We start from the raw sequence: 15525 nt of genomic DNA, 5'->3' as shown, positions 1-15525 counted from the left end.
CCCCCGTAGATGTTGGCTACACTCCTGGTCATACGTCAATTCCTACAGAATGTGAAAGAAGTATCCCAACCCCACTTGTACCAGAAAGTGCAGCAAGGAGACATTAACCCAAGATCTGTCTTGCTATTTCTTCGGTATGCGCTTAGGAGGCTTGTGCAGAAGTATGCGCTCCCTCAACGTCCTGCCAGGACACCCGGGGATCCTCTGGAGACTGGCATTGGGAATCGGAAGAAATGCTTGAATGGAGGTTGTGGCGTGCCGGAGGAGGAGGAAGAAGGCCTCTCGGAGGAGGAGGAGTTAGAAGAAGAAAGCATCATGGATTGTGGGCTGAAACTGAAGAGAGTTAGCTTTTTAGAAAAGGAGAAGCGTGTGGAAGAGTGCATGTTGTCCCAGCAGGACGATGATATTGGCTTCTTACAGGAAGGGAGTCCTACGCTTGTGGAGAAAGGCAGCGACCCAGCATCAGTTTTCCAGTTAGGAGAGGATGATGAAGATGAGAAAGAAATTAGTGGGGAGCTGCAAGAGGAGGAACAGGAAGCCGCTGTAAAGTTGAGGCCACATAGGAGAAGGAGGAGGCTCATCGTGGAGCAGGAGATGAGCAGGGAAGGAGAGGAAGAGTATGAAGAAAGTCTGAGGAAGCAAAAAAGAGATTCATGGATGGACCCGCCAGAAGACCATTATCCCACAAAGCTGACGCAAGCAGAGGTTGAGAGTTGTATGAAGAAGTATGAGGTGAGATCACAGTGCCGTACGAGAAAACACAATCCGCAGCAGAACCAAAAGACCATTTCATCTGTAGATAGAGGGGTGCAAGGCGGTCACCGGTCCGGGTTCAGCTGACCTCTAAACATCGATGAAAATACCGTAGCACTCCAAGATGATGAAGCTGATGTTCCTTTATACATTCAAGACATTTTACGTTTAACCCCATCTGGGCTCTGTATCAAGCCTGAAAAAAACCCAAGATGGGGGTTGAAAAGTTGCAGCATGTATTGAATGTGTAAAAGAATGTAAGCTTCGTCATCAGTCGTCTATAGCATTATATCATAATCACGTTACACAAGACCGCAGTGTAAGAAGCCCCTCCGGGGGGGCCAGATGTAAGATGTATTCTACTTAGAATGGTCCATTTTTAATAGTTTTATCCTCTGAGGCGACATGTGGCACGTAACAGTCATGTGACTTTCACAGCTGCGATTTAGATGTTTAAAAAAAAAATAAAAATAGCCAAATCGCAGGAAATTTGGATTTGCATGCAACTTGCATACATGTCAATAGTGGAAAAAGTGGTATGTGACTTACAACCAGCAACCAATATCAAACCAAGTTGGGATTTTCAGCAGTTGCTGTGTCGCAGGTGCCTTAGGTCCCAATGCGGTACGTTTGGCAGTCGCTAGATATGACGTTGCGTGCGACACATGTAGCTCTAGCCTTATGCATTGCATGCGTTTTTCTCTATATGCCGGATTGTTCTTATGGCGTTCTTTTCTACCAATCATGGTCCTGCAGCTGGAGTGCTTTCTGCAATGGTACAACACTTAAATCCATGCAATCCATGGGATTGGAGCGGAAGCCGCTGCTCTGACCCCTGTGTAGTGGCCGACGCTTGTAATTGCAGGTGCAGCTCTCATTGAAATCAATAGGACCCCAGGCTGCAATTACAGCACAGCAGCTCCCATTGATTTCAGTGAGAGCTGCACCTGCAATTACAAGCGCCGGCCACTACACAGGAGTCGGAGCAGTTGCTTCTGCTCTGATCACTGCCTGGATAGCCTCTTTTAATCTTTTTGATGTTCTAGTGATGCCCTCTAGTGGTGTCCATCTTTTAAAAACGTTTCTGCATTTGGCAGAGCTACGCACCCTCGCCCTTCAGTAAGACTTGTTTAGTGTCATTGCTATTGCCGAGGACGGCCCTTGAGGACAGTAGATTCTAGAGTAAAACTAGTAAAACACGCAGTTTATTGTGACTTTTTTGATTGTGAAGTTTTTGAGCCAAATGCGAAGGGAATAATATAGAGAAGGAAATTAGGTCTTTTATCTCATATTCCTCTTTCTTGCCTTTGGCTAAAAAAATATATAATTTTTTTTACCTTTTTTTTAGATTTACAATCTTGTGCTGTTAGAACATGAAACCCCTACAAGTACAAGTCTACAGTTACTGATTCTTCAGTGACCCTCCTGTGTCGTATAACGCCATCTGCTAATACTCCATGTGCTTTCCCTAGGATACCTTCCAGGACTACCAGGAGATGTTCGTGCAGTTTGGCTATGTGGTCCTCTTCTCATCGGCTTTCCCCCTCGCTGCAGTATGCGCCCTTGTGAATAACCTGATTGAGATCCGCAGTGATGCCTTCAAGCTGTGCAGTGGACATCAGAGACCATTCGGGCGTCGTGTGGATGGTATAGGACAGTGGCAAGTAAGGAGCTGGTGGGTGTGGACAGCAGCCAGAGATTCCTAAGGGTCCTTTTAGACGAGCCAATTTCTCATTTGAACTAGCGAATGACGTCGCCGCTGGCTCGTTTAGACGGGCAGATGCATTGTTGGCTCATTCAAATGAGAAATTGTTCAGTCGTTCACATTCGAGTTAAATCCGAATGATAAGGGAGCGAGCCAACATTGATTTGTACAGTGGGGAAACAAAGTATTTACTCAGATCCCAATTGTACAAGTTCTCCCACTTAAAAAGGTGAGAGGTGCCTGTAATTGACATCATAGGTAGACCCCAACTATGAGAGACAACATGAGAAAACACATCCAGAAAATCACATTGTCTGATTTTTTTTAAAATTCGTTTTATTTTCAAAGACAAAAGACAATGTGGAATACAGAATAAAAAAGAATTTTGTTAGATGTGTCGTTATTCATACATACATTTTCCATTATGTTGGAATCGGTATAATTTGTTACTGCATTCCTTGGGTAACTTAGCAACAATAAACTTTACAACTTTTTTCAAAACGATTCTGCTCTGATTTGTTTCAATTTTAATAGTAATAGTAGAGCTGAGGTGCAGGTCTGTTGACACTTATCTGGGGGGGGGGGGGTGTAAGTCGGGATTTGAGGCTCATTCCATATGTAAGGTAGAGTGGGAGTCAATCCACAACCCCCATATTTTCCTGAATTTGGCCGGGCATCCTCTGTTTTGGTAGATGATCTTCTCGTAGGGGATTACGGTGTTTACCATTTGGGTCCAGTGTAGGATTGAGGGGGTCTCCACAGCCATCCACCCCATGGCTATTGTCTTGCGGGCCAAAAACAGTACCTTTTCGAGAAATATGCGGGTGTGGTGTGGCCACATCTCCTCCTCCAGTAGGCCAAACAACGCCACCTTGGGGTCTAGGTCGATAGTCAATGGGGGAGGCAGTAGTGTGTTTATAGTGTTGGTAATTTCCGACCAGTATTCATTAATTGGAGGGCATTGCCATATTAAGTGCCAAAAGTTCGCCTCCGGTTGGCGGCATCTGTGGCAAGCATCTGAGGATGCAGTGCCCATTCTGTGTAGGCGGCTAGGGGTGAGATAGGCCTGGTGCGTTATGTATAGTTGGATCAATTTATTATTTACAGCGGGGGAAACTGCCAGATGGGATTCGGAGATGTCCTGCCACTCCTCGGGTGTGAGAGATGGGATAACTTGCTTCCATTTGTCATATGCTATAGGCGGGTTGGGGGCTATTTTAGCCGAAAGGAGATGTGTGTATAGGGCCGAGATTAGCCCCTTGGGTCCCTGAGACTTTAAGATGCCGATTGTGGGGAATTTAGATATGTGTGTTGAGGCGGGTGGGAATTGAGAGTTTAAAGCGTGTCTTAGCTGGAAAAATCTGAATAGTTGGAGATGCGGGGATTGCAGCCTATCGCGTAGTTCTGTAAATGTGGGGAGTGTTCCGTCTATATATATATATGTCGTTTAGTGTATGCACCCCTTGGGCCATCCAGTATTGTGGGTCTGGGATTGATTGTAGGGAGGTGACACCAGGATTATTCCACGGACAGAGTTCGGGTATTATGTCTCGATATCGTTGCAGCGTCTTCACCTCCCTCCACACATCGAGGGCTAGCTTGTGGAGCGGGACCACGTCAGTAGAGTTGGTGTATTGCGGGAATTCTAAGTAATTTAGAAGATTATTGCCTTTTACTTGCATCGCCAGTTGTTTATCTGCTATGGGCAGCTCCCTGTTCAAAAACCAGGCCCGTATGTTCCTCAATTGTCCTGCCAGATAATAGAGTCGAAGGTCCGGGAGGGCCATTCCGGCTTGCTCTTTGGGCCTTTGTAGTGTCGACAGACTGAGTTTGGAGCGAGAGGAGTTCCATATAAAGGAGATGATCAGGGAGTTTAGTGACTGAAAGAAGCGTTTGGGGACCGTTACTGGCATGTGTTGCAATATATACAAACATTTAGGTTGGATGGCCATTTTTTTTTAAATTCGTTTTATTTTGGAAAAAAAAATGTGTTGTATAATACAGAATGAAAAGAAACTTTGTTAGGTACATCCTTATCCACATGTACATTTTCCGTAATTATACCACTACAAATCTTGTTAACAGTACTTCTTGAGTTTTTTAGTAACAATAAACTTTAAAACTTTTTCTTCTTAACTGTTTCTGCTCTGTCTTGTTTCGGTCTTGGTAGAAAAACGGGAGGTGTCAGTCTGCTGGCGTTTGTTTGGGAGGGGGAGGGGCAGGAGGGGGGGGGGTTGTGTGTCGGGCTTCGAGGCTCATTCCATAGGCAAAGTAGAGTGGGAGTCCAGCCAGGTCCCCCATACCTTCCGAAACTTGGCCGGGCATCCTCGGTTTTGATATACGATCTTCTCGTAGGAGATTATGGTGTTTACTTGTTGCATCCAGTATAGAACCGAGGGGACTTCCGCGGCCATCCACTTCATGGCTATTGCCTTGCGGGCCAGGAATAGCACTCTTTCGAGAAAAGTACGAGTGTGGTGTGGCCACACCTCCTCCTCCAACAGACTAAACAGCGCCACCCTTGGGTCCAAATCGATAATCAGTGGGGGTGGTAGTAGTGAATTTATCAGGTCAATAACTTCCGCCCAGTACTCATTGATTAGGGGGCATTCCCAAATTAGATGCCAGAAGTTCGCCTCTGGTTGGCGACATCTGTTTGAAGGTGCGTTGCCCATTTTGTATAGACGGCTGGGGGTAAGGTAGGCCTGGTGCGTTATATACAGCTGGATTAATTTATTGTTCACAGCGGGGGAAACCGTCAAGTGGGATTCGGAGATGTCCTGCCACTCCTCGGGTGTGAGGGATGGAATAGACTGTTTCCATTTGTCGTATGCTGGGGGCGGGCTAGAGGATATTTTAGCCGAGAGGAGGTGCGTATATAGGGCCGAGATTAGCCCCCCAGGCCCCTGAGATTTGAGGATGCCAATTGTGGGGAACTTGGATATATGTGTTGAGGTGAGCGGAAATTGGGAGTTCAGAGCGTGTCGTAGCTGAAAGAATCTGAATAGCTGGAGATGCGGGGACTGCAACCTGTCGCATAGCTGCGTGAATGTAGGGAATATATCATCCACGTATATATCGCTTAGTGTATGTACCCCTTGGGCCATCCAGTATTGAGGGTCTGGGACTGATTGTAGGGCGGTGAGGCCAGGGTTGTTCCAGAGATGGAGTTCGGGTATTACATCTTGGTATCTCTGCAGTGTCTTCACCTCCCTCCACACACCAAGAGCCAATTTATGGAGTGGGACTATGTCGGCGGAGTTAGTGTATTGCGGGAATTCTAGAAAGTTTAAGAGGTTGTTACCTTTTACTTGTTTCGCAAGCTGTTTATCTGCTATGGTCAATTCTCTGTTCAAGACCCAGGTCCGTATGTTTCTCAATTGTCCTGCTAGGTAGTAAAGTCGCAGGTCCGGGAGGGCCATTCCCGCTTGTTCTTTGGGCCTTTGTAATGTTGACAGACTTAGTTTGGAGCGGGAGGAATTCCATATAAATGAGATGATAAGGGAGTTCAATGATTGGAAGAAGCGCTTAGGAACGGGTACTGGCATGTGCTGTAGAACATATAAGCATTTGGGTTGGATGGCCATTTTAATAAGATTTATGCGCCCAGCCACAGAAAGCGGCAATTTGGTCCATCTTTTCAACTTGTGTTTTATATTGTCCAGCAACGGGTCTATGTTTTCTGCTATGGCTTTATTGTGGTCATATGGCATAAGCATCCCCAGATATTTAAATGTTTGAACCGGTTTTAGTCCGTATCTAGCAACGCAGGGATCATTTCCGGGGTTAGGGTCTGTGTACAGGATTGTCGACTTAGACCAGTTGATATATAGCCCTGAGAAATTGGAGAATCTGTCTATGTGGGTCATGGCTTGGGAAAAAGAGTTTATTGGGTCGGATAAGAAAAGGATTGTGTCATCCGCATATAGTCCCACTTTGCTCTCGAGGTCTGCCCACCTAATACCGTTTACATTGGGGGTGCTTCTCAATCGGATCGCCAGTGCCTCCATGGCTATGGCAAATAGGGCCGGGGATAGAGGGCATCCTTGTCGGGTGCCTCTCGCCAGTTGAAATTCAGGTGACGGGATGCCGTTTACCACTACATTTGCACTTGGGGATTTATATATGGTTTTAACCCATTGCTGGAATTTGGGCCCGAATCCAAAGCGAACCAGACAGGCCTCAAGGAAGGCCCACTCTAGCGAGTCGAAGGCCTTTGCCATGTCGAGTGAGACTGGGGCCCAAGGCATATTGTATTGCTTACCTAGTTGAATGGCCGTTTAGGCTCTACGGATGTTTATTGTTGTAGATTTCCCAGGCATAAAACCCGTCTGGTCCGGATGGATAATGGACAAAATTACCTGATTTAGTCTAGTAGCCAGGATTTTAGTTAGAATTTTGTAATCAGCGTTTACCAATGAGATTGGGCGATAAGAGCTACATTCTATAGGGTCTTTCCCGGGTTTCTGTATCACTACTATGGAGGCCTTGTAGAATGAAGGTGGGAGGGTTTCATCCGTTTGGGCTTGGTTCAATGTCTCAAGTAGCAGTGGGGTTAGTTGTTCGCTGTATTTACGGTATGTCTCTATTGGGAGGCCGTCCGGACCTGGCGACTTGTTAGGAGCCATATCCTGAATTATTTGTTGGACCTCCTCCAGCGTAATTGGAGCTTCCAAAAGCTCAACCTGTTCTGCGGAGAGGGTTGGGAAGTTTAGGTCATCCAAGTAGCCCAGGATATCTGCCACTGTGTTCTGGGAGGAAGAACTGTATAAATTAGTGTAGAAGTCTTTAAAGCAGTTTGTAATAGACGGAGCGTCGGTTAACTCCACTCCACATTGGTTCTTGATCTTAAGGATCGTGTTAGTGTTGTTTTCTCGTCTGATGAGGTTCGCAAGTAGATGACTGGACTGGTTCCCAAATTCGAAGTAATGTTGTTTAGTGAAGAATAGTTTGCGCCTGGCTTTAGCATGAATTTGATGTTTATGGAGTCTGACTAGGCTAAGCCAGGCTGATTTATTGGCGTCCGTGGGGTTAGAGGTATACGTTTTTTCTGCCTCCATTGTTTGGTTTTCTAATTCTCTGTCGGCCTGGGCTGTCGACTTTTTAATGTGTGAGATGGCTGACCTGAGGAATCCTCTAACGTAAGCCTTTAGAGTATCCCATTTCAGGGCGGGGTGGGTATTATCACTGTGGGCCTCTAGGAATAGGGATATATGGAAAGGTGTTTGGTCGTCCGATCCGATCAGCTTTAACCAGAAAGGGTGGAGCTTCCAGGTGGGTACTATGTTGTGTTGAGGGAATTTCAAAGTTAATAGTATGGGGCTGTGGTCAGATATGCCCCGTGGGCAATGCGTAATGTTGGAGAGGTATATTGCTAGTTCTGCGGAGCTAAATATGTAGTCGATCCTTGCTAGCGCATTGTGTCCCGGGGAGTGACAAGTAAACTCCCGCGCGTCAGGGTGTTTAAACCGCCAGAGATCGATCCAGCCGACACTTTCAGTTAGCTGTCTTAGGGAGGAGCTATGAGTAGGGGCCGTACTAGGGGGTATATGGAACCTGTCTTTGGCCGGATCCATTACTGAATTGAAATCACCCAAACAGATCACCCTTGCCAAGGGGTATTGATGGGCGTATGTTATGGCGGATTGTAGAAGGTGAAGGTTATTGTGGGGCGGGTTGTAGATAGATAGGATAACGTAGGGTTTAGAATCTATTTCGCCAAATATGAATATGAACCTTCCTTCGGGATCCCTACGGGTGTTAATAGGGTTCCAACGCAGCGACCTGTGGATAAGTACAGAAACGCCCCTGGAGGAGGAGGTGTGGAAGGAGTGGGCCATCCACTGTACCCATGGCTTTGCAAGTGTATCGGCCTTCTCTTTGATAAGATGGATCTCTTGCAGGCTTATGATATGCGGGTTAATTTGCCTGATATATGAGAAAACGACTCTCCGTTTAAGCGCGGTGCCGAGGCCCCGGACGTTCCAGCTAAGGCATTTTAAAGACATTACTGACTATGTGGACATATAGTTCAGGTGTTGCCTCTGTGCCCGTGGGGTGAGGAAAGGGGAAAAGGGTTAAGTGCAAAGGGGGAAATTGTGTTAGTGCAGACTTACTAGAAATGCTATTAAAGAGCAGATTACAACAATTTAAACATTCAATCTTTGACATCTTGCTTAATTTCGGCATAAATGTCAAAAACATACAAAAATGAAAAAACGGTTTAGCTACAATCTCTTTAGAAGTAGCAGGTGTTATACTGGCGGGAGGGGAGATATCCCGGTGGCCTGTAGAGGGCTATGGGTGTCCGCCAGGTCCCGATAGTAGTTTAAAGATACCGCAACTTTACATTTCGCCATCTGTAGGTCAGAGGGGTATCAATCACATGAATTATAATTGGGTTCAAAGTCCTGTTTTAAGTGCGGCGGGGTTAGTCGTCTTTTGGTGGTGCTGGGTGCATGTCCAACCATTCCATAGCTTCGGTGGGAGATTGGAGGAAAACCACCTTTCCTTGGGTTACGATGCGCAGGCGGGCTGGATATGCCATTGAATAAGGGATATTTCTTTCTTTAAGTTTCCTCTTTGCTTCTATAAAGGTGGCTCTTTGTTTTTGTAGCTCGGCAGAAAAATCAGGGAATATGGAGATTGTTGCGTTGTTGTGTTTTAATGGGCCCTTTAGTCTAGCTTGACGGAGCGCGGCGTCCCGATCTCTGCAATTCAAGATCCTTATTAGAAAGGGGCGCGGAGGAGCTCCCGGCTGTGGTGGTTTTGCTGGGACCCGGTGGGCTCTTTCCACTGTGAAATGAGTAGAGAAGGCTTCGTCGCTCAGTAGAGACTTCAGCCAGTTCTCGGCAAATGTTTCTGGGTGGGAGCCTTCTGATTTCTCGGGTAGGCCTATTATGCGCAGGTTATTGCGGCGTGACCGGTTTTCCAGGTCGTCCGTTTTGGACTGGCAGAATTCTGCTACCCGTATGGCTTTTTTAACTGCCGCAGAGAGTGGGCGTAGGGAGTCTTCTGCATTGGAGATGCGGCCTTCCATTTCCTGCATTCTGCCTCTCATGTTCTGTAAGTCTTGTCTTAGCAACAAGACGTCAGATTTTATCTCTTCTATTTTGTTGGTAAGGGAGGATTTACAGGAATTGATTGCCTCTAAGAGCTGTCGCATGGTCGGCTCTGGGGGTTGCCCCGTTTCATCTTCGGGCTCTCTTGTCTGGGTAGGTCGCGTCACTCGCGGGGTGTGTTCAGAGGTTTCGGTGCGGGCAAACTCTTTTAATTTTTCCGCTGCCGAGCCGCTTTTGGCGCGTGTACTCATGGTGAGGGATGTTGCTTGGTATGGTGGTTTACGGGGGGTGGTGGCTCCTCCTCCCTTCCCACCTGAGTTTTAAGGAGTTATTGTCTATGGAATCGTAGTGATTATGCGTTGTGTAGACTGTTGGGAAATAGAGGTCTTCGTCTTTCTTCCCCCCCCCCCCCCGCTTTGCTTTATATAGTATACGGGTTCTCAAGAACTGTTGTCTGTGGGATGTGCCGGATGGTGCTATCAACAGCTAGATGCGTCTCGCACAGGATTTGGATGTTGTTGGGTATAGAGTCCTTATAGTAATGCGGTTATAATGGCCGTTAGGAGGCAGAGGTCTTTGTATGTTGATGAAGTTTAGATGTTGTTAGCTATCAAGTTCTTATAATTATGCGGTTACAATGACTGTTGGAGGGTAGAGGTTCCGCAGCCCGGGCCGCAACTATGCAAGGTTTATCCCGATCCGGACCGGTTGTGGTAGAAGGGCGGGGGGCAGTGTCCGTCTATTGAGGGCGAAGGGATAGGGAACTTTGCTGCTTGTGGGTTCCGTGAATAGGTTGTATATTGAAGCAATCTGTGGCTCTTGGCGAGTGTGTTGTCTCCCTGCCTCCACCGGATACTCACTGTTGTGCTGCCGGCTCCGCAGGGCCGGGTTCCGAAAGTTGGATTCTGCAGGTCAGAGTCCCCGAGGCTGCCGGTCTTCTCAGATCTGCCACGGCAACGCTGGGCGCAGATGGATGATGGGTGATGCGGTCGGAGCTCCGGGCAAGTTGATGGACGTCCCACCGGCGGCTGTGTTCAGGGTTGGCGTTCAGGGAGACGTCCAGCGCCGCCAGCAGGCGGCGGGAGGAGACCGCAGGGCGGCAAGGCAGCCGGGTGAGCCGCAGGTGTTGCGCGGTCCTCACCGCTGAGGGAAAGGTCCGGGGAACAGGAGACGAGAGGCACCCTTCTCCCGAGAGGGGACTGACCTCCGGTCGGCTGCAGAGGACCTCCGGTGCACGGGGGGCAGGCGGCGGAATAGATCGCGGACCCGGCCGGGGATCACACGCCAGGAGACTCTCACCGGAGGTTGCGGAATAGGCCCGCCAGACCGCGGGGTCCGGACCAGCACAGCCCGTCTCGGCGCGAGAGAAGTCACGGGAAGGCGGCAGCAGGGGATCGCGAGACAGCGGGGCAGCCGCGGTTCGTCCTCCGATCTCGCCGCGGTGGCCCGCTCCGGGGGGTAAGTCTCACCGTCCCACGGGCTGGGGTCCGGCCCGGGGGGGGGGGGGGGCGGCGGCGGGGGACCGCGGTCCGACGGCGGCAGCAGGAGGAAGAGGAGGGATAGATTCAGGCGAGGCGGCCGGGTCCCAGGGAGGTTCCACCGGGCGAGCTACGTCTGAGTGAGGGTGGGTGAACTCACGGGTCCGGCTCGGTTTCGCAGGCGGGGGGCCGGAGGGGCCGGCGTCTGACTGAGCGCGGGCAAGTGATAGGGTGTTGGCGCCGTTCCTCTCTCCCCTCGGCCCGCGGGCTTGTTGTAGGTATCAGGGGACTCTGGTTACCCCCAGCTGCGGTCCAACTCTCCTCCCGGGTTCCGAGGGTCCTTAGGCGGTGTTTTGGGTTTCAAAAGTTTTGTTTAGGCCAGGATTTTACAGGATTTTAAGTTGTCCCCTGGGGAGCTCTCCTTAGGTGCGACTCACCATGTTAGTCGCTAGCCACGCCCCGTTGGATGGCCATTTTAATGAGATTTATGCGCCCCGCCACGGAGAGCGGTAGTTTGGTCCATCCTTTTAACTTGTGTTTTATATTGTCCAGTAACGGGTCTATGTTTTCTGCAATAGCTTTGTTGTGGTCATATGTCATTAGTATCCCTAGGTATTTAAATGTTTGGACCGGTTTTAGTCCGTATTTAATTACGCAGGGGTCGTTTCCGGGGTTAGAGTTTGTGTACAGGATTGTCGATTTAGACCAATTGACATATAGACCCGAGAAGCTGGAGAACCTATCTATGTGGATCATGGCTTGGGAGAATGAGTTCATTGGGTCTGAAAGAAAGAGAATTGTGTCATCCGCGTATAATCCCACCTTGCTCTCAAGGTCTGTCCATCTAATACCTTTTACATTGGGGGTGCTTCTCAGACGGATCGCTAGCGCCTCAATGGCTATGGCAAATAGGGCCGGGGATAGAGGGCACCCCTGTCGGGTGCCTCTTGCCAGTTGGAATTCGGGTGATGGAATGCCATTTACTACTACGTTCGCACTCGGGGATTTATATATGATTTTGATCCATTGTTGGAATGTGGGTCCGAATCCAAAACGGACCAGACAGGCCTCGAGAAAAGCCCACTCCAGTGAGTCGAAGGCCTTTGCCATGTCCAATGAGACTAAAGCCCAGGGCATGTTGTATTGCTTACCCAGTTGCATGGCTGTCTGGACTCTACGAATATTTATTGTCGTAGATTTCCCAGGCATGAATCCTGTCTGGTCCGGGTGAATAACGGATAGAATCACTTGATTTAATCTGGTGGCTAGGATTTTAGTTAGGATTTTGTAGTCGGTATTTACCAGTGAGATTGGCCGGTAGGAGCTGCAGTCTGTCGGGTCCTTTCCAGGTTTTTGTATTACTACTATGGAGGCTTTGTAGAATGAAGGTGGGAGGATATTATCTGTTTGGGCTTGATTTAGTGTCTCAAGTAGTAGTGGGGCTAGTTGTTCGCTGTATTTCCGGTATGTCTCTATTGGGAGGCCGTCTGGACCGGGTGATTTATTAAGGGCCATATCCCCAATCACCTGCTGGATCTCCTCTAACGTGATCGGGGCTTCCAAAAGTTCAACCTGATCTGCGGATAAGGTTGGGAAGTTTAGGTCCTCCAAGTAGCTCAGGATATCCGCCACTGTGCTCTGAGAGGAGGATTTGTACAAATTGCTGTAAAAATCTTTAAAACAGTTTGTGATAGATGGGCCATCAGTCAGCTCCTCCCCGCCTTGGTTTTTGATCTTAAGGACCGTATTAGTTTTGTTTTCCCGTCTAATGAGGTTGGCCAACAGGTGACTGGATTGATTCCCCAATTCGAAATAATGTTGCTTAGTAAAAAATAATTTGCGCTTAGCTTTCGCATATATTTGGTGTTTATGAAGTCGGAGTAGGCTGAGCCAGGCTGTTTTATTGGTGTCTATGGGGTTGGATGTGTACGTCTTTTCAGCCTCTATTGTCCGAGTTTCTAGTTCTCTGTCGGCCTGGGCTGTCGATTTTTTAATGTAGGAGATGGCGGACTTGAGGAATCCCCTTACGTAAGCCTTCAGAGTGTCCCATTTCAGAGCGGGGTGGGTATTCTCGCTGTGGGCCTCTAGGAATAGGGATATATGGAAAGGCATTTGGTCGTCTGGTCCGATTAACTTCAACCAGAAGGGATGGAGCTTCCAAGTGGGTATTATATTTTGTTGGGGGGATTTCAGCGTTAACAATATGGGGCTATGATCGGATATGCCACGCGGGCAGTGTGTGATATTGGAAAGATATATTGCCATTTCCACTGAGCTAAATATATAGTCGATCCTTGCCAGCGCGCTATGTCCCGGGGAGTGACAGGTGAACTTTTGCACGTCAGGGTGTTTAAATCGCCAGAGATCGATCCAGCCGACACTTTCAATTAATTGTCTTAGGGAGGAGCTTTGGGTGGGGGTCATATTAGGGGATATGTGGAATCTGTCTACGGCGGAATCCATTACCATATTGAAGTCACCTAAGCAAATCACCCGCGCCGAGGGGTATTGATGTGCATATGTTATGGCAGATTGTAAAAGGTGGGGGTTATTATGGGGTGGATTGTATATAGATAGGATAATATAAGGTTTAGAGTCTATTTCGCCGAATATGAATATAAATCTTCCTTCGGGGTCCCTGCGAATATTAATGGGGTTCCAACGCAATGACCTGTGAATGAGCACGGAGACGCCCCTGGAAAAGGAGGTGTGGAAGGAGTGAGCAGCCCATTGTACCCATGGCTTTGCAAGGACGTCGGCCTTTTCTTTGATAAGATGGGTCTCCTGCAGGCTTATAATGTGTGGGTTAATTTGCCGAATATAAGTGAAGACCGCTCTTCGCTTGAGGGCAGTGCCGAGACCCCGAACGTTCCAACTAAGACACTTCAAAGTCATTGTTGGCTGTGTGGGCATATAATTGAAGTATTGCCTCTCTGTCCCTGGGGTAGGGAGGTAGGGGGATGACCTGTGGGTGTAGGGAGGGGAATTGTGTCAGTGCAGACCTGTTGAAGAAATTGTTAAAGAGCAGATTACAACAATTTAAACATTTAACCTTTGACATTTTGCTTAATTTCGGCATAAATGTCAAAGATAACAGACAAAAATAAAACAGTTTAGCTACAATCTATTCAGAAGTAGCAGATGTTACTCTAATATGGGGGGGGGGGGGGGGAATATCCCTGTGGCCTACAGAGGATAGTGGGTGTTTGCCAATTCGATTGATGATTCAAAGTATCGTCGCCCCACGTTTTAACCGTCTATAGGTCAAAGGGGCATCAGTCGCATGAGTTATGACTGGATTTAAAGTCCTGACATAGTTGTTGCGGGATCAATCCTCTTTCGGTATTTGCGGGTGCATGTCCAGCCACTCCGAGGCCTCGGTGGGAGATTGAAGAAAAAACACTTTTCCTTGGGTTACGATACGCAAGCGAGCTGGGTACGCCATTGAGTAGGGGATGTTTCTTTCTTTGAACTTTCTTTTGATTTCTATGAATGTGGCCCTTTGCTTTTGTAGTTCGGCGGAAAAGTCAGGAAATATGGAGATTGTTGCATTATTATGTTTTAATGGGCCCTTTAATCTGGCTTGGCGAAGCGCAGCGTCGCGGTCTCTGCAGTTCAGAATCCTTACTAGGAAAGGGCGCGGGGGGGCTCCCGGCTGTGGTGGTTTTGTTGGGACCCGGTGGGCTCTTTCCACTGTGAAGTGCGCAGAGAAAGTTTCATCACTTAGTAAAGACTTCAGCCAGGTTTCAGCGAATGTTTCTGGGTGGGGGCCTTCTGACTTCTCGGGCAGGCCAATTATCCGTAAGTTATTCCGGCGCGACCTGTTTTCCAGGTCGTCCGTCTTGGACTGACAATATTCCGCTGCTCGTGTGGCTTTTTTAACTGCCGCAGAGAGCGGACGTAGGGAGTCTTCTGCATTGGAGATGCGATCTTCCATTTCTTGCATTCTACCTCTCATGTTCTGTAAGTCTTGTCTCAATAGCGAGACGTCAGATTTTATCTCTTCTATTTTATTGGTGAGAGAGGACTTGCAGGTATTGATTGCTTCAAGGAGCTGTCGCATGGTCGGTTCCGGGGGCTGTCCGCTCTCGTCTTCGGGCTCCCTCATCTGGGTAGGTCGTATTGGCCGCGGTGTGTGGTCCGGGGTCTTAGAATGGGCAAATTCTTTTAGTTTTTCTGCTGCCGAGCCACTTTTGGCTCGTGTGCTCATGATGAGGGGACGTAGATTAGTATAGTGGTTTATGAGAGTGGATAGCTTTTCTTCTTTTCCGGGTTGAGATTTTAAGTTGCAGTGGGTTGGTGTGCCTCTTACAGAATTTAGATGTTATTAGTTAGTCTTTGTGATTGTGCAATTGCGATGGTTATTAGAAGGTAAGGGTCTTTTCCTGCTTGGCGTAATAGGGTGTATAGAGTATTGAGGGTTATTAGTTATGGTAGAGGCCGGAGGGTGATTCCGGTGGTTTGGCGTGACTTTGCTGGGTTTAGATGTTGATGGTTATACAGTCCTTGTAATTTTGCGCTTGTACTG

General features: G+C 48.2%; 1 protein-coding gene across 2 annotated transcripts in view; it reads left to right on the top strand.

Annotated features, from left to right (window-relative positions):
• The window catches only part of ANO8 (anoctamin 8), a 139748-nt gene that overhangs the window by 107674 nt on the left and 16549 nt on the right, over positions 1-15525 (top strand). For both annotated transcript variants that reach the window (XR_010792884.1, XM_066604504.1), the window contains exons 13-14: positions 10-732; positions 2226-2417. Coding sequence is in view for 1 of the 2 variants with exons in the window: in XM_066604504.1 (XP_066460601.1) it covers positions 10-732; positions 2226-2417 (915 nt within the window). In the remaining variant the exon portion in view is untranslated. The remainder of the gene's footprint in view (positions 1-9; positions 733-2225; positions 2418-15525) is intronic.

This window comes from Eleutherodactylus coqui, chromosome 5 (assembly GCF_035609145.1).
Source record: "Eleutherodactylus coqui strain aEleCoq1 chromosome 5, aEleCoq1.hap1, whole genome shotgun sequence".
Lineage (NCBI taxonomy): Eukaryota > Metazoa > Chordata > Amphibia > Anura > Eleutherodactylidae > Eleutherodactylus > Eleutherodactylus coqui.
This window is presented reverse-complemented; position numbering and strand designations above follow the sequence as displayed.